The sequence below is a fragment of the Kogia breviceps genome, chromosome 3, assembly GCF_026419965.1.
Source record: "Kogia breviceps isolate mKogBre1 chromosome 3, mKogBre1 haplotype 1, whole genome shotgun sequence".
NCBI lineage: Eukaryota > Metazoa > Chordata > Mammalia > Artiodactyla > Physeteridae > Kogia > Kogia breviceps.
Genome location: NC_081312.1, coordinates 157,335,312 through 157,353,427, shown reverse-complemented (window position 1 = coordinate 157,353,427; position 18,116 = coordinate 157,335,312). Strand labels below are relative to the sequence as shown.

Here is an 18,116-nt window from a genome sequence, read left to right as displayed (position 1 = left end):
GGCCTCACCAGACACCGATCTGCCTATGCCTTGGTTTTGGACAAAGGACATGCTCCTTGAGGCACTGCAGGTCTCTGAGGCCCCCCCACCTCATCTGCAAATACACACACACACATACACACACGCAAACACCACACATGGTGGCAGGTGGCTGGAGTCCAGGGATAAGGGAGCAGTCAGAGCAGTGCATGGCTGCAGGGAGGTTGCCCTGAGCCTGGATGCCCCCTGCACAGCAAGGCTGGCCAGGAGGGCTCTTCCTGAGGTCTCCACGCTGTGCCATGAGGTCCCTGCAGACCATAGTGTTAACGAATTCTGGGTGCTCCCTGGTTACTGGCAGAAGTACAACTCTATTGGGAAAAATTCCTCCATTTTGGGTCCATAGAACCTCACTGATGAAGATCAAGTGCTGTATTCACAACAAAAGACTTCCAGTGGGCTTCCCTGGTGGCGCAGTGGTTGAGAATCTGCCTGCTGATGCAGGGGACACGCGTTTGTGTCCCGGTCTGGGAAGGTCCCACATGCTGCAGAGCGGCTGGGCCCGTGATCCATGGCCACTGAGCCTGCGTGTTGGAGCCTGTGCTCTGCAACGGGAGAGGCCACAACAGTGAGAGGCCCGTGTAACGCAAAAAAAAAAAAAAAAAAAAAAAAAAGACTTCCAAGAATGCAGGCATCAAAGAAAGCCAGCTGCAATGACTGGGGGTCAACAGAAACAATGAAGGACAGACTTAGACGCCTTCCTTTCACTACCCCCTTGGACTCTAGAACCTCTGAACGTTAAACAGTTAAAGTAATTATGGGCAGAATGCTAAAGATGAGCATGCAACAAGAAACTATCTGAAACGAATAGCTGTATTTGGGGAAAGGTGAAAATAGAACTTCTAAATACCTAAAATAGAACCATTGAATTTTTCTAAACAAATGTTCAACAGCTGATTAACAGGGAAAATTAGTCATCTGGAAAATACACCTGAAGAAATTATTCAGAATGAAATACTGAGTGGCATGGGTGTGGAAGATGTGAAAGAAGAACTAAGGAATTTGGAGGATGAAGTATGAAGGATCAGCATGTGGCTATTGGGGTCCCCGACAGAGAGAACGTAGGAGAGAAAATATTTGAAGAAGTACTGGCTAAAAGTTTCCAGAACTAATGAAAAATATAAATTTACAGATTCAGAAGCACAGTCCATCTCAAAGAGGATAAAGAAAAAGAAATGCACACGTAGACATATCATGCAGAAACTTCAGAACACCAAGGGCAAGGAGACAATCTTAAAAGTCTTTAAAGAGTGAGCAACACCCCTCAAGGAGGAACAGCAGTTTAAAGACAGCCAACTTTTTTTGTGTGTGTGGTATGCGGACCTCTCACTGCTGCGGCCTCTCCCGTTGCCGGAGCACAGGCTCCGGACGCGCAGGCTCTGGACTCACAGGCTTAGCGGCCATGGCTCACGGGCCCAGCTGCTCCGCGGCATGAGGGATCCCCCCGGACCGGGGCACGAACCCGCGTTCCCTGCATTGGCAGGCGGACTCTCAACCACTGCGCCACCAGAAAAGCCCCAACAGCCAACTTCTTGATGGCAACAGTGGAAACCAGGAAGTAGAATAATATCTTCAAGCTCTTGAGAGAAGAAACTGTCCACCTAGGATTGTGTATCCAACAAAACTACTTTTCAAGCATGAGGTGAAGTAAGAAATTTACAGATAAACAAAAAAGGGGAATTTGCCCCTAAAAGATCTGCACTGAATCAAGGACTTCTAAATCAAGGGTTCCTAACTTCTGGTAGAGCAGTCTGGTGAGGTCTTTGGGGTCCCTCTCAGAATGAGGTTTTTAAATGCATGAAATAAAATATACAGGATTACAAAGGAAACCAATTATTTAAAAACATTTAAAAATCAACTTATTTTTAAAAGTATAATAATATATGTGCGACATTACTCATCAAATTACAAAATCCAGTGGCGGGTCTAGAAACTACCCTAATTTCAGAGTAAACAGCTCTGGAGAAGCCTACATCTTACAGGGCAGAGCCAGGGCACATGAGTTTGGTACCCAGCGTATGCGAGCTAATTTGCATCAAGGAAACACACATTGCAGTAGAACAGGTGGCCTGTATCTCAGCTCTGATTTTCTTTTGACTCATGAGTTATTTATAACATTTATATGATTTTACTTTTTTTTCTTTCATGGGGCAACTTTGTCATCGATTTATAGCTTTGCTACTGTATGAAAAGCAAATGAAAGCTGTAGAGTTCTTTTTCTATCATGGAGAAGGTCCTTTGAGGAGAGTGGCTTTCCTTGTGGATGATCTGAGTTTGATGCACTGATATGCAGAGAAAGTTGGGACCACGGGCCGGAAGCGAACTGTTGGGAGCAGGAATGTGCTGAGGGAAAGAGGCACAGGCATGGGTCGGATGGGAAGGCTGCAGAGGTATCTCTTTCCCAGACGGGAGCCAAGATGGACTCAGGAGGCTGAGGGCCTGCACGCCTGATGGAACCTGGCCATGTGGCCCCGGGGAGACCCACACAAAGATAAACAGGCTGAAAGAGAAAAAAATGGAGGTGGGACAAAGTAGGAGGATCATCTACTCCATGAGGCCCACATAGCGCAGGCCTGCAATCCGGAAGGTTTGGAAGGTGGGGACCCACAGACGTCTTTCATTCTCAACAGCTCAGAGTACTATCTGTGCCCTTATTGCAACAGCAGGTCTTTCTCCAGACACATGAATGCTGGCTTTTTAGTGGTAAACTGGTACCACTGTAGCTATGGGGCAGCCGGCCATATATTTTGTGAAATAATTTAATTGGCTTTCCAGTCTGCATTCTGGAAGCACTTGCTTCACTACCCGAAATGTTGCATTACCATTTGCCTTTGAACCAGCTTGGAAGATCTGAAGAAAGTTCCTGATTTTAGGCAGTGAAAGAACTTTTCAATCTCAGAGACAAGATTTAAAGGACTGATTTATTCCGGGCCTCAGAGTACAGGGGCAGCACCAATCAAAGGCAAGGACTTCTGCTGTAAAGATGCTGTTACTTCCCCGCAGTCTCTTATCCCCTCTCATTGCTCTCAACAGCAGGAAGCTCTTTCTCGTTTCTAATTTTGTCTCTTGCATCTCTGTAGGCTGGGTGGGGAAGTGGAGAAAAGAGCCAGTTGGCGTCCTCACAGCAACTCACAGGTGCTGGGAAAGTTAACCCTTCTCTCTGGGTAGCATCATGCCTTTCCTGTTCTTCTCGGCTTTTCTTTCACAACTACTGAATTGTCTGTTCCTCTTCTCTGACCCTATTCAATGTCTTTGTAAACTGCAGACTTTGAATAACAATCCTGGCAAATCAAACAGGACAGAGGGTACTTGAGATATAATTTCACTGGCCAGCTAAATGCAGGACCCCGTTCCCCACAGGAGTGGTACAAAGTAAGCCTGCAGAATTACTGAGATGGCAGAACATGCAACAGCGTCCTGCCTTGTTGCTAGGATTGAGCAAACAGCAGTTCAAGCTAAGTCCCTGTTGTTTCAGAGCAGGGATATGGTCCCCTCCCTTGGTTGCCATGGGGATGGGAGCAGGCACCCTCAGGGAGGAGGAGCCCAGCATCTGGTCTTTGAAAGTCTCCTGCACTCTAATGTAGTCACCCTTGTTAGAGCTGGTACTGTGTTTCTGTACCAGAGGCAGAGAAGTCCGCTCCGCCTGAGAGCAGATGTGGAGGGAGAGGGGATATTTAGGAACAAAAATCTGGATGTGTTAGTGTATTAGTAAGCTCAGGCTGCAGTAACAAAATATCGTAGAAATAATGCCATTTGCAGCAACATGGGTGGACCTGGAGATTGTCATACTGAGTGAAATAAGTCTGATAGAGAAAGACATATCCTATGATATCACTTATATGTGGAATCTTAAAAAAATGATACAAATGAACTTATTTACAAAACAGAAACAGACTTATAGATATTGAAAACAAACTTATGGTTACCAAAGGGGAAAGGTGGGGGAGGTATAAATTAGGAGTTTGTAATTAATATACACATACTACTATATATAAAATAGATAATCAACAAGGACCTACTGTAAAGCACAGGGAGCGCTATCGATATTCTATAATAACGTATATGGGAAAAAAATCTGAAAAAGAATGGACATGTGTCTATGTATAACTGAATCACTTTGCTGTATACCTGAAACTAACACAACATTGTAAATCAACTATACCCCAATATAAAATAAATATTAAATTTTAAAAATTATCATAGACTGGGCCAATTAAACAGAACTGTATTTTCTTGCAGTTCTGGAGGCTGAAAGTCTGCAATCAGGATGCTGCATGGTCAGGTTCTGGGGAGGGCCCTCTTCTTGGCTTGTAGACTGCTCACTTCTCTGTGTCCTCATGTGGCCTTTCCATGGTGTGTACATGTGGAGAGAGAGATCTCTCTCTCCTTCTCTTCCTATAAGGCCACCATCCTATCATGGAGGCCCCACCTTCACAACCTAATCTAACCCTAATCACCTCCTGAAGGTCCTGCCTCCAAATACCACCACACTGAGGGTAGGGGCTTCACCATATGGATTTGGGGGGGACACAGACATTCAGTCCCTGACAATTTGTTTTCTATTTCTGCAGAGCAGATTTCTGCCAACTTTGCAGCTTAACACAACACCCATTTACCATCTCACAGATTTCTTGGGTCATGAGTCTGGACATGGCTTAGTAGGGTCAACTGGCCAGGGTCCCACAAGGCTGCAGTCAAGGTGTTGCCAGGGCAACATCATTTCAAGATGCTGTCCCTGGGGAGGGTCACGGAATAGCACACCCTACTCACACTCAAGTGGAAGGCATTATACAAGGTCGGAATGTCCATGCCTCATTGCATTTGATGGTTTTATTCTTCGCCTTCGTATAGGGGACTTGGATCCATTCCCAATTATAGTTATTACTGATATTTAGAAATGTAAATTATCTTCAAGAAGCAAATTATCCATGTTTGTTGGAAGTAAAATTATTTGAGGGGATTTGTGGAATTATAACTTCGTGATGAAGACGGGAAATGTCAAGAATTTTTACTGTGGCCTAAGAGAAGTGCTGTTAACTTCTTTTGTGTTTAGAAACCCCTGCTCTTTGGAGGTCCAGTAATATCCCTGTTGTAAGTGGCCTGGTCATCGTAGAGACTTGATAGTTTTAGCAGCTTCAGCTTAGAAGATGAAGGAGTTCTGTCTGTGCGTATCAGAGAGGACTTGGGAGGTCTGGGCTGGTTTGGGAGTTCAGTGGGGCCCCACATTCTCTCGAATTCCTAGGCCCTTCCTGGGTGAGGAGGCATTGGGCCACGTCTTGAAGGATGGGTGAAATTTCATCTGGTAGAAATGGGAAGGAGAAGGCAGAGCGTAAGTGGACATCTTCTGGGAGATAGTCTGAGAATTCTCATCCTCTCTCCGGGCTCAGTCTGGGCATGGCCAGTGTTGGTGTGAAGGGCAGACAGAGGACACTGTGGAAGCCCTGTCCTAGGGGGATGGTGGGGTCAGAGCTCAGCCCCCAGAGCTTGGCCATCATCTGAAGGAAGAGAAAGGGGTGGGGCTGAGGCAGGGGGCCAGGAGGTGGGGGGGTGACAGGAGGGGAGTGCTGAGTATGGAGGGAAGACAGCCTGCAGGGGTTCTGTTCCAGGGCTCGTGTTTGAGAAATGCAGTGGCTTTGGTGCCCAAAGTGGCCAGGACATGAGTGGACGGTCACTTAGGGCAGTGCTGGTGGGAAATCAGGGACCGGATTTGTGTGGGTCTGGTTGCCGGGCCAGGGAGGTGACATCCACCTGACAGAGGCGTCCAGCGCAGTTCCAGTGGAGGGGCAGAGGTGAGTGAGTGGCTGAGCACCCCGTCCAGGCAGGTAAATCATGAGAGCGATGGCAAGCAGAGGGGGAGGAGAGGTGTTGAGAGGAAGAGCCAACCCAGCTTCACGACTGCGGCTCCTGAACGCGCCAGGAGCTCAGATGTTGATGGCGGAGTTGGCAGAAGTTTTGGATTCTCCACAAGAAGGTTTGGAGGTGGAGAGAAGAGGTCAGGGTGTGCGCTATCCAGCATGAGGTGATGGTGAGAGTCCCGACAGCCTGTCCTTAGGAGAAATGGCAGCTCAGTCCAACGGAAAATGACTTGGGGGAAGTCGTGTGTCCATCGAGGAGGAAGAAATTCGACACCAGAGAGGGTGTTCTGATGGGTGGAGTGTTGGGTGCAGAAGGGGAGAGAGCGGCTTTAGAGGCACATGGAGAACAATGACGGAGACTTGGCCATGGAGACCGTGGGGCAGGGGGGGTGGGGAACAGCAGCCCAGGGTTTCTGTGATGGCTGGAGATGGAGCTGGGTGGCATCACAGAGAGAGGAGACTCGGGAGGTGGGAAAACGGTTGTCTGTAACATTTGCAGCATTGGCTGCGTTTGGAAGAGGTACGTGCCCTGAAGAGAGAAGGTAGATGTGACAGGCTGGGGAGCAGAGCATGCTGAAGCTCTTCCATTCATTCTTTCCTGTTAAGTGTGTGTGTGTGTGTGTGTGTGTGTGTGTGTGTGTGTGTGTGTGTGTGTGTGTGTGTGAATGAGGTTTAAAGCCTTTCATATAAAGACAACTGGTCCCGGTGTTGTTGGACATCTGAGACCAGCACGGCACTGGGTGGGTGGAGGCTGCAGGGTCTAAGACTCGGGCCTGCTCAGTGCAGAGGTGCCGGAGGGTGAACTGGGCTCTGTCACCAACGGGACCTTGTGGGTCTGTTCAATTGCGTGTTCTTCTCCGGGTCTGGGGTCGGTCCTTTTGGAATCCCAGGGGAAGTGCAGCCCGGCCCCTCCAGCCTGGTCCCGGACTGCCTGGCCCAGGCCCACTGTGGAAAGTCAAGGTGGTAATGGCCCTTGTCTGTTGCGTCCAGCGACCCCTCTGAAGGCAGATTGCAGCGGGCAGTGGGTGCGGGCTGCAGCTGTGTCTCTGTGGTCCAGTGGCCCTGCCTGGACACAAGGAGACTGGGAATATGGGGATCAGCAGACATGGGTCTGACATGGGCTTCGGGGGCAGCCCGGAAGAAGGGTGGGCCAGGAACCGAGGGTGGTTGTCTGGAGAGTCGGCAGACACAGGGCGACAGGGGAGCCAGGGCGGAGGGGGCACTGCCGGGGAGGTTCAGGGGGGACACGCTCGGCGGGACGGGGGCCAGGGGTCGGACGGGGATGGCCTGGGCCGGGGCAGGCAGCTTAGAGCCAGTGTGGAAAGCAAGGGAGCCACCTCGGTGGGGTGAGAGTGAAGGGGAGACCCCTTTAGGGGCTGAGGGGGGGTCCTAGGTGTGGGAGAACAGAGGGAGCCTTTGGGCTGCTGTGCAGGTTGCAGGTGACCTGTGAGTGGTGACAGCACTGCCCTCCCCAAAGTAGTGTGTTCAGTGCTGTCTGTGATGTTAACTCACACAGCAAGTATCTCTCAGGACCTGGGGGGATAAGGCTGAGGGCCCGGGGCTGGGTGGGAGGCTCGTTCAGAAAGCGCATCTGCTCTCGGCATCCCTGCGAGCTGGTCACTCTGGCCCCGCGTGGTGGCTGCAGGTGTGACTGTCGGGAGGGACAGACCCACCACCGTGACCCGCTCCTGCCTGCGTGCTGTGCTCTAGAAAAGTCCTGGCAGGCTCCTCACCCCCTGCTCTCTCTGTTCCAGGTGCTGCTGTCGGGACTCATCGGTGTCGTCTCCTGGAAGAGGCCCCTGTCCCTCGTGGTAAGTGGCACCCGGGTTCCCATGCGGCCATGGAGCAGGGCTCCGCCTGTGGATGTGTGAGTGCTTTCAAGGCGCGTTAGTCCTGACTGTGGGCGTCCTGCTGCCCCCTCCACAGGTGCTCACGGGCCATCCTCTTCCTGTTTGTCAGTGTTGTGCCCTCTTGGAGGACGTGCCACCAACAAAGGCATTTGAATAAGTGCAGATGCAAGCGTTTTCTCTAGACTGATAAACACGATCGTGCACATGCATATGCTTACGGGTGATCACACAATAGGATGTAGCTCATCTGAGTTCCAGAGATGTTAGCTTTCTGTGTGTTTTGGAGACTGTGAAACTCTATGAGGTATTGGTATTTATTTGCATAGATGTTTCTTTGGAAGAAGGAAGAAAGGGGTGCCCCTGGAGCCCTCTTTCATGGGGTCAGGCCTTGTGCTGGGGAGGACACACCACACGGGGAGGGGGGTGGAAAGAGGATGATGGTTTTTCCTTCTGAAAGTACCCGGAGCGAATTTATGTGTATTGATTTGTATGTGTGTTCTTCTCAGCATGTGCATTCATATATTTATGTGTCCACGTCAGGACTATACGGAGAGGTTTTCTGGGTTTTGATGGATAATGAAAAAGACGGCATGGATTTTTTCTCTTAGGTAGTAATCAATTATTTAAAATCTCTTCTTTAAGTGATTAGACTTGGAGATAATGACATACTAAATATTAATGGAAATAGAAAAACCCCCCACAAATCTTGTCTGTTGTAAACACCTCCTCCTTCGTGAGGGGAATCATGACATCCTGAAAAGGCACTGGGAGGGAGGGGTAGTTGAATTCAGTGGGCCTCCTCTTGTACAAAATACTGAGAAATTTCCTTAAAATTGTTTTATATTGAAATTTTCAAATATTCACCAAAGTAGAGAGACTAGTATAGTGAACCCCGTGTACCCCATCCGTCCTCAATGGTATCAACATTGACTGGTCCTGTTTCATCTAAGCCCCTTGCTGGATTATTTTAAAGTAAATCATGGCTTGTGTATCGAGACGCTGACTCTTCTGTGCAGGGGCAAGTGGCGGCAGACACTGGGCCGTGGGGCCTGACGTTTTGGCTGTGCTATGGGTCCCCTTCAGGGAAACGGGGACAACCTGCCCATCCCTCCTGACCTACCCCCACTGTGCGGTGCAGAGAGAGTAAGCCCTCAGCCTGGCATCTGAACAGAGGAAAGCCGCCCTCCTTCGGGTGGGTGTGGGGATGGGAGAAAGGGCACCCATTCCCTGGCCACCGCCCGCCCGCCCCAGCCCTACCCTGGGATGGAGCTTCTCGGGACTGGGCATCTTACCGCAAAAGATGCACGTGCTCATGCCTGCTGAGGGGTCAGGACTCCTTGTGTAGGTAGCTCAGGTGTGTCCTTGGGGTGGGGGAGTCCTGCAGCAGTAGGGTGGGTCTCGGGGCCTCACCCAAGGAGGGTGGCCCCAGCGGGAGCCCCTGCAGCCGAGCTTTCCAGGGGCTCACCCCCCAGCTCCGCGCAGCCCAGCAGCTCTCCAGGTAGACGAGGAGGAAGGGCTCCCCCAGCTCAACTGGCTGCTTTGCTGAGTCAGGGAGGTAAGGGGTCGGTTAGGGTGACACCAGCTGCTGTCAGACCCCAGACTTCGTGTCTTAACTCTGTGAACATCTGCTTCCTGCTCCCGTCCAGGCGGGCCTTCCAGGCACCGGCTGCTCCCCCCACACAAGATTCAAAGACCCCGTTTGCTTCCACTGGCAGCCCTGCACTCCCCAGGCCCGTGGGGTTCCCGGCATTTCAGTGAAGGGGGGAGAGGATGGAGGAGAAACACGTGCTTCTTGACTTCCTTGGCCTGAAAGGGACACTCATGCTTGCACGTCACACCAGTGGGGAGGGCTCGTCACGGGGCCCGAAGCATGTCTAGTTGGGAAGAAAGCTGGAAAAGGTGGTTCCTCCCTGGACAGGTCCCTCCCAGAGACGGCCCACGTTGTGGAGTGGGGACAGAGTCTTGGTGGAGAACTGGTTGTCTCTGCTGTAAGGACACTCTTCTGTCTGTTGACCGGGATGATACAACTTTTGATTCGTTAGCAGAAAACTCACTCTCTAAACTCTGAGCATTGATGTGGCCTTAGTTTTCCTCCCTGCCCAGCCTCACCCTGACACCTGGACCCTCTGGACTTCCGGCGTGTGGTGTGGCCCCCAACTGACAGGTCCTCCCCGACCCCTCTGGCCTCTGCCCTGCCCTTCCACTCATTAGGGCTCACTTCTCGCTGCTTCCTGGAAGCCCTCCTTCCCCCCAGGCTCCTCCGAGCGTCTGCGTCCAAGCCCCTCATCGTGTTCCACGACATGTAGGGCCCACCTACAAACTACTGTTAACAGGAACCATGTGCTGGGCGTTTCCGTCACACTAAGCCCTGCACGGGATCCCCCGAGCTTATCCACTCAGTATCCTTGTGAGTAAGCTACTGTTTTTAGCCCCATTTTCCAGAAGAAAAGGAAGACTTAGAAGGGTAAGTATCTTGCCTAGGGTCTCACAGCTAGAACAGATTGAAGTCTTGATTTAAATAATTCCCTTTTTTTAAGAATTATTTTTTATTGAGATGACATTGGTTTATATCATCATATAAGTTTCATGTGTACAGCCTTATATTTCTACATCTGTGTACGCTGCAGTGTGCTCATCGCCAATATCCAGTTTCTATCCATCACTCCTCCACTGAGCCCCTTTCCCCTCTGGCAACCACTATTCTGTTCTCTGTATCTACGTGTTTGTTTTTGGTTGCTTTGGTATGTTCATTTATTTTGTGTGTTGTTTGTTTGTTTGTTTTTAAGATTCTACATACAAGTGAAATCATAAAGTATTTGTCTTTCCCTGTCTGACTTACTTCACTTAGCATAAAACCCTCAAGGTCCATCCATGTTGTCACAATTGGCAAGATTTTATCTTTTTCATGGCTGAGTAATATTCCATTATATATATGTACCACATCTTCTTTATCCATTCCTCTGTTGATGGACATTTAGGTTGTTTCCATGTCTTGGCTATTGTTAATAGTGCTGCAGTGAACATCGGGGTGCATGTGTCTTTTCAAATTAGTGTTTTCTTTTTCTTCAGATATATGCCCAGCAGTGGGATCACTGGGTCGTATGGTAGTTCTATTATTAATTTTTTGAGGAACCTCCATACTGTTCTCCATAGTGGCTGCACCAATTTACATTCCCACCCACAGTGTAGGAGGGCTCCCTTTTCTCCACATCCTCACCAACATTTATTATTTCTTGCCTTTTTGACAATAGTCAGTCCAATGGGCATGAGGTAATAATCTCATTGCAGTTTTGATGTGTGTTTCTCTGATAAATAGTTCTTTTATACCAAGCTCCAGTTTTATCCTTTACTCTAATGGTACGTTTCCATCTTCCTGAGGTATAAAACTGAAGAGGCCACTGTAAGTTCTGGTTCATTTCCAGGGGGACACAACACCCCCACCCCCACGAATGACCACCAGAGCAAGTTGCCCTCTCTGAAGGGAGGTGTCTGCCCCTCGAGGTGTTGGAAGAGCCTCGCAGGCTGGCTGGGGGAGGCCAGGAGCGACGCTGATGCGGGGCTGTGGGGGCTGCCCTCGGTCAGTTGGCCATATCTCTCCTCTGACGGGCTGGTGGGTCTGAACCCGTCACAGCCCTGCTGGGCCTCCTTTCTGTGCCTCACTCTGAGCCTGTCAGACAGAGTGAGGTGAGGGAGGGGGTGTAAGCTTCAGGCCAGAGCGACTGATGTGCTGTGGGTGGTGGAGGGGCTTGCGTTGGGAAAGAGGACACAGTGTGGGCAGCAGGCTGGCTGATGGAGGCAGGAAGGGGGCCACCCTTTCCAGCTGGGGCTTGTGATGCGAGGGGAGGAGGAGGGAGATGCTGTGACTTTCTCACCATCGTATTTTCTAAGAGCCTTTCCAAATTCTGAAACAAGGCGGGCGCTACGCCAGTAGAGAATATGTATGTTCACATTTTTTTTCACATTCATTTTTTTCTATGTGCTGAGTGAGTGTCTCCTATGATTGAGATAATTGTCTTCCTTACATCAAACTATAAAAGGTTCTACATTACGCTAGATGCCAATTAAGATTCAGATTGTATAGCTCTGATTAGCTCATTTTTTTGAAAGATTCAGTGGCATGTCTTGTGATTGCTTATACATATATCAATATTGGAAACAGTCTCACACATAATCACAGGTAGTACAGGAGCCCCCTCCCACCATCCACAGTCCCACTTTACATGGCCTCAGTTACCCACCCTCAGCTGCAGTCTGAAGGTATTAAATGGAAAATTCCAGAAATAAACAATGCATAAGGGCTTCCCTGGTGGCGCAGTGGTTAAGAATCCACCTGCCAATGCAGGGGACACAGGTTTGATCCCTGATCCAGGAAGGTCCCACATGCCGTGGAGCACCTAAGCCTGTGCGCCGCAACTACTGAGCCTGCGCTCTAGAGCCTGCAAGCCACAACTGCTGAAGCCCTCGGGCCTAGAGCCCGTGCTCTGCAATAAGAGAAGCCACCACAGTGAGAAGCCCGTGTACCACAGTGAAGAGTAGCCCCCGCTTGCCGCAGCTAAAGAAAGCCAGCGCACAACAACGAAAACCCAATGCAGCCAAAAATAAATAAATAAAATAAATTTTTTAAAAATTAAAAAAAAAGATAATTCATAAGTTTTCAATTTCTTGCTGTTCTGAGTATTGTGGTGAAACCCATGCCATCCCACTCCAGCCCCCCTGGGACGTGAATCATCCCTTTGTCCAGCAGATCCCACCTGTTAGTCACTCAGTAGCCAGCTGGGTTATCGGAGCGACTGTCACAGTATCTCGATGCTGTATTCAAGTGACCCTTATTTTACTTAATAAAGGCCCCAAAGCTCAAGAGTAGTTATGCTGGCAATTTGGATACACCAGAGAGAAGCTGTAAAAGTGCTAGACTTAATAAGGAAAGAAAAATCGTATGTTGAGTTTGCCAAGATCTACAGTAAGAACAAATCTTCTATCTGTGAAATTGTGAAGAAGGAAAAAGAAATTTATGCTAGTTTTGCTGTCACTCCTCAAACTGCAAAAGGTATGGCCATAGTACACTATAAGCACTTAGTTAAGATGGAAGAGGCATTAAATTTGTACAATAAAATATTTGAGAGAGAGACCACATTCACATAAATTTTATTACAGAATTTTTTTTTTTTTTTTTTTTAGAATATTTTTATAATTATTCTGTTTTATATTATTATTGTTAATATCTTACTGGGCCTAACTTATGAATTAAGCTTTATCACAGGTATATATTGATATATACAGGGTTTGGTACTATCTGCCATTTCAGGCATCCACTGGGGGCCTTGGAATGTATTCCCTGCAGATAAGAGGGGGCTACTGTACACTTAAAAAAAAAAACTTGAGTGGGTAGTACTGACCTGGACACTAGATTATTTGTGATAACTAATACTATTGAGAAACTAATAACCACGGGGTTGAAAACATTTTTAGAATTTATTTTTACATGTAACAAATTACAGTTTATTTAGTATAGTTTTTTAAAAGCAAAGTAGACATATTTTGAAAAGTACTAATCTGTAGGAATAAGAGTGCCATATAGAGTGATGTGTTTAGTACTGTTTGCGTTTTATGTTATAGTGGTGGAGGAGTCTGACTTTTTGGTTTATTCAGATAGTGGTTTACTTTTATTGCTAAATTTTATCAACCCCAATAAGAATGTATATCGGTTAGGGTTCAGTCTGAGAGGCAGAACCTCTAGGAGGCAACACCAAGCATCTCTGTGAGTCAGACTCTTCGAACCGCTGCTCTGGCCCTACTGTCCATCACCCGAACCACACCCACCTGGTCTTTGGTGATGAAGTGCCGCCACTCGGCCCCTGCCACCCTGGGATCCCAGAATCCTCATGCACTTGGGGATCCTAGTTTGATGGCAGCACAGGCATGTCTACTGCAGTTTCTGATCTACAGAGGAGAGTCCCTTGGGGCTCCTCAAGTGTGCTGGGGCTCCCCTCACAGATGTATTCTCAGCACCGTGGTGGAAGCTGTGTTCTTGGGATCCTCTGGGACGTGTGAGCAGGTCTTACATGAAGAGTGCACTCTGTCATTCCAGTCTCGCCCAGCCTTTAAGTTCCTCCCTCGAGGGTATACCTAGAAGGTCTGGAATTTCAACTTTACTTAGTGCAGCCCACCTTGGGGTTCGTATTTGAGCCAAACAAACAGTGATAATCCTTCCTAATTCCTCCAGCTAAGACGTTGAATGCCAGAATCTCTGCTTGGTGGGCCCATTTCACTAACCTTGGCCCGATTCAACAGTGTATTCCTTCTACCTTGATGCCCCACCATCCATGGTAAGTCCTAAGATTGCCCGTGTCCAGCTGTGAGAAGGGTCCCCAGGCTGCAGCACAGGTAAGGGGAGTCTGGGCAGAGCCTGGCACACTAGCTGAGTTAAGGAGAACAAGCTGAGGGCCCAGGACTTCAGGGTGGCTAGAGCTTTCAGGACAAGTGCCTGAGAGCTTACAAAAGTCCAGGAGACCCACAGATTATCCCTTATCAGTATTCGGCTGATACTGATCAGCTCTTGCAGGTGAGGCCAGGAAAGAACCAATGAGAGGATTAGAAGTAGCAGCACCAGGCAAAAACGCAGGGCTTTCCCACCGCCCAGGTTGGAAAACCTCATGATTCATTGGAACAGCAGGTAGAATACTCAGCAGAATCTTGCTTCCATTATGGGGAATAATAAGCTCCAGACTAAATGCTGCTCCAGTCCTGTCTGACAAATCTTGAGAGCTAGATCCAAAAGAATAAAACCATTTCCAAGTAATTTATACATGTCCCAGAGCAAAGTTCAAGAATGTTCATAGGAATACAAAATTATCCACCCAAGACAACATGCATCATCAGATTACTAAGCATGCAGAGAAAAAGGAAAATGCAACCTGACATGATGAGAAAAATAAACAAATTGAAACCAATACAAAACTGACCTGGATGTTAGAAATAGCTGACAAAGATATTAAAACAGTTGTTATAACTGTATTGCAGATGTTTAAAAGTAGAAACAGTATAAAAAAGACCAGTTGAACTTCTAGTGTACTACAGTGGGAGAAAAAAATTCATTGGACAAGATTAACAACAGATTAGATTGGAGATAAGAAAGGATTAGTGAACTCAAAGGCATTGCACTAGAAATTATTCCAAAATGTATGACACAGAGAAAAAAATTTCTTTAACATCTTTATTGGAGTATAATTGCTTTACAATGGGGTGTGTTAGTTTCTGCTTTATAACAAAGTGAATCAGTTATACATATACATATGTTCCCATAGCTCTTCCCTCTTGCATCTCCCTCCCTCCCACCCTCCCTATCCCACCCCTCTAGGTGGTCACAAAGCACCGAGCTGATCTCCCTGTGCTACGTGCAGCTGCTTCCCACTAGCTATCGATTTTACGTTTGGTAGTGTATATATGTCCATGCCACTCTTTCACTTTGTCACAGCTTACCCTTCCCCCTCCCCATATCCTCAAGTCCATTCTCTAGTAGGTCTGTGTCTTTATTTCCATCTTACCCCTAGGTTCTTCATGACCTTTTTTTTTTCTTAGATTCCATATATATGTGTTAGCATACAGTATTTGTTTTTCTCTTTCTGACTTGCTTCACTCTGTGTGACAGACTCTAGGTCCATGCACCTCTCTACAAATAACTCAGTTTCGTTTCTTAGAAAAAAATTTTGTAAAAAATGGAAAAATCATTAGTGAGCTGTGTGGGGAAATTTCAAGAAGCCTCATATCTGTGGAATGAGTACCTAAAATAGTGAGGATGGACAAGAAAAAACTATTTGAGGAAATAATACTGAAATATTTTTTCAAAATTGGATAAAACTATGAGCCCACAGACCCGAGAAGCTCAATGTGCACAAAGAACAGGAAGTATGAAGAAAAGCACATCAAGATATTATGGAATTTATAACATATATATGGAAAAATTGTGTAAATGCAGGAAGATAGAAGTATACAGTGTAAGGCTCTTAAGCTCTCTGTGGTGAGCTGTGATAAGGTGAATATATATACTATAAGCCCAAACACAACCACCAACATTAAAAAAATTTTTTTTAAGACTTGGCTAATGAGCTAACAAAGGAAATAAAATGGAGTCATAAAAAATACCCAGTTCATCCAAAAGAAGACAGAAAATAAAGGAAAAATTAGACGATGAATAGATGAGACAGAAAGGAAACAAATAGCAAGATTTCATTGCCTGTTTGAATTTTTCTGTGACGTGCTTGTTTACATCTTTTGTCTATTTTTCTGTAAGACTGTTTTTCATTAATTTGTGGGATTTCTTAATATAGTAATTATTTTCCATTTTAGGTGACTAATATTTTATCCCAGTCTGTTGTTTGTCTTTTTTTTTTTTTTTGCGGTACGCGGGCCTCTCACTGTTGTGGCCTCTCCCGTTGCGGAGCACAGGCTCCGGACGCGCAGCTCAGCGGCCATGGCTCACGGGCCTAGCCGCTCCGCGGCATGTGGGATCCTCCCGGACCGGGGCACGAACCCGTGTCCCCTGAATCGGCAGGCGGACTCTCAACCACTGCGCCACCAGGGAAGCCCTGTTGTTTGTCTTTGTCTTTTAATTTTTGATGAAATGCCTTTTTAAAAAAAATACAGAATTGTTAGCTTTTTGATTTGCAAAATCTGTTGGCTTTTTTTCTTATGAGGCTTCTGGGTGGTTTTCTTATTTTAAAAGGTTTCTCTTGCCCCACAATTCTGAAATTATTTTCCTGTGTATTTCTAAAACATTTATGGCTTTGCCTTTTATGTTTAAGTAATTGATCCCAAACTTAGTGTGATCTCTAGTATGAAGTAAGGTTCTACCTTTTTCTTTTCCAAATGGACAGCCAGCTAAGTCTCCAACACCATTTTTTGAATGTTCAATATTTCTCCTCACATTTGAAGTGTCCCCTCCCCACTGCTATGGACATGGGTGTGTTTATTAATCCCTATTTCATGAATCTGTTGGTCCATTTCTAAGCCAATACTACAATGTTTTAATTAGTCGAGCTTTATAATAAATTGCTCTTTGATTTTTTTCATAACTTTCTTGGTTACTTCTGTGCATTTTCTCTTCAGTAAATTTTAAAATCAGTTTGTAAAGTTCCTAGCTGATAATGATTTGAGTTTGATTGTGATTGCATTCTAGGAAAATTACATCTATAATGTTGAGAGATGGGAATATGTTTTCTGTTACAATTTCTGGAAAGACAATTGTGTGTTGATTTTATATCTGGCTACAGCACACGGTAGTGAAGTGTTGTAATAGAGCTAATTGTTTGTCTATTGGATATTTCAAGAAAAGTTTTCCAGGGGAATTTCTTTCATTAATTATTGATTATATCTCTCCTGTGTATTTCTCAGCCTTCTCGAGTTTATGCTACTCAGAGTAGGTAAAAAGATATTCTGCCTGCTGCAGGCAGATAAACTGATGCCATAGAATTCTCAACATTTTCTAACATGTTCTTTTTCTGTACTTGCTGGCATATTTCTTGTTTTATTTTCTAGATGACTAATTTGGGCCTCAGCCATATCCATGGTACTGCTTGACCCGCCTGCTGAATTTTTCATTTTGACGACACCTGTGTTGCTTTCAAAGAATCCTCTGTTGTTCTCTAAGTGCTGCTTTTTCTCAGCACTGTTTGCAGTTTAGGAAGCATGCGCTCTAGGGGTGCCGTCGCCTCCTAATATTAATTCGAATTTTGTTCATCAGGTCTCCTGCCTCCCCATGTTCTCAGCTCCCCGCACTGGTCAGTTGGTCTCGACTCCTCTAGGTCCTTATTCATATTAGTGTTCCTCAGACGTGTGGCATCTTTGGTTTCCTGTTCGTACCTACAGAAGAAGGACCATTTGGACGAGCGGAGGTAGTTGGTGGCTGGTTGCTGGGTGTCTCCTGTCTTCTTGTTTGGGGTGGGCAGCAGTTCCTACTCCCCCGCCCGGCTGGGCCTGTCCCACAAGGCCAAGGCCGTCTTCGGGATCTGTGGAAGGGGAGCTCCAGTTGGACGGGCAGGATCTGGTGCAGGCTGCTGGGGAGGTGAGCAGCTGGGGAAGGCGCACCTGAGTTTATTCCCCCAGGTGAAGCTGCCTTCCCTCCCTCCGTCTCCGTCTGCAGTGTCCATGGTGAAGGTCAGCAGTGTCTCAGGCCGTGCATGTCCCGGACAGATGGTGATGCTGATGATGATCACAGCCATTATTGCTGACACTCATCCATCACCCTCCGTGGTCCAGACGCTCTTCTAAGTGCCGCTCTGTGATGTGAGCGCTGCCAGGGTTAGTCACGCTCAGGGTTGTGCAGCTGGTCGGTGGCAGCGCTCAGCTGTCACCCAGGCGATGTGTTTCTGAGCTTCTG

At 47.2% G+C, this 18,116-nt stretch overlaps 1 protein-coding gene across 10 annotated transcripts in view; it reads left to right on the top strand.

The window, feature by feature from the left end:
• The window catches only part of ENTREP2 (endosomal transmembrane epsin interactor 2), a 424,627-nt gene that overhangs the window by 191,843 nt on the left and 214,668 nt on the right, over positions 1-18,116 (top strand). For all 10 annotated transcript variants that reach the window (XM_067030097.1, XM_067030098.1, XM_067030100.1 and 7 more), the window contains exon 2: positions 7,646-7,702. In XM_067030097.1, the coding sequence (XP_066886198.1) occupies positions 7,646-7,702 (57 nt within the window). The remainder of the gene's footprint in view (positions 1-7,645; positions 7,703-18,116) is intronic.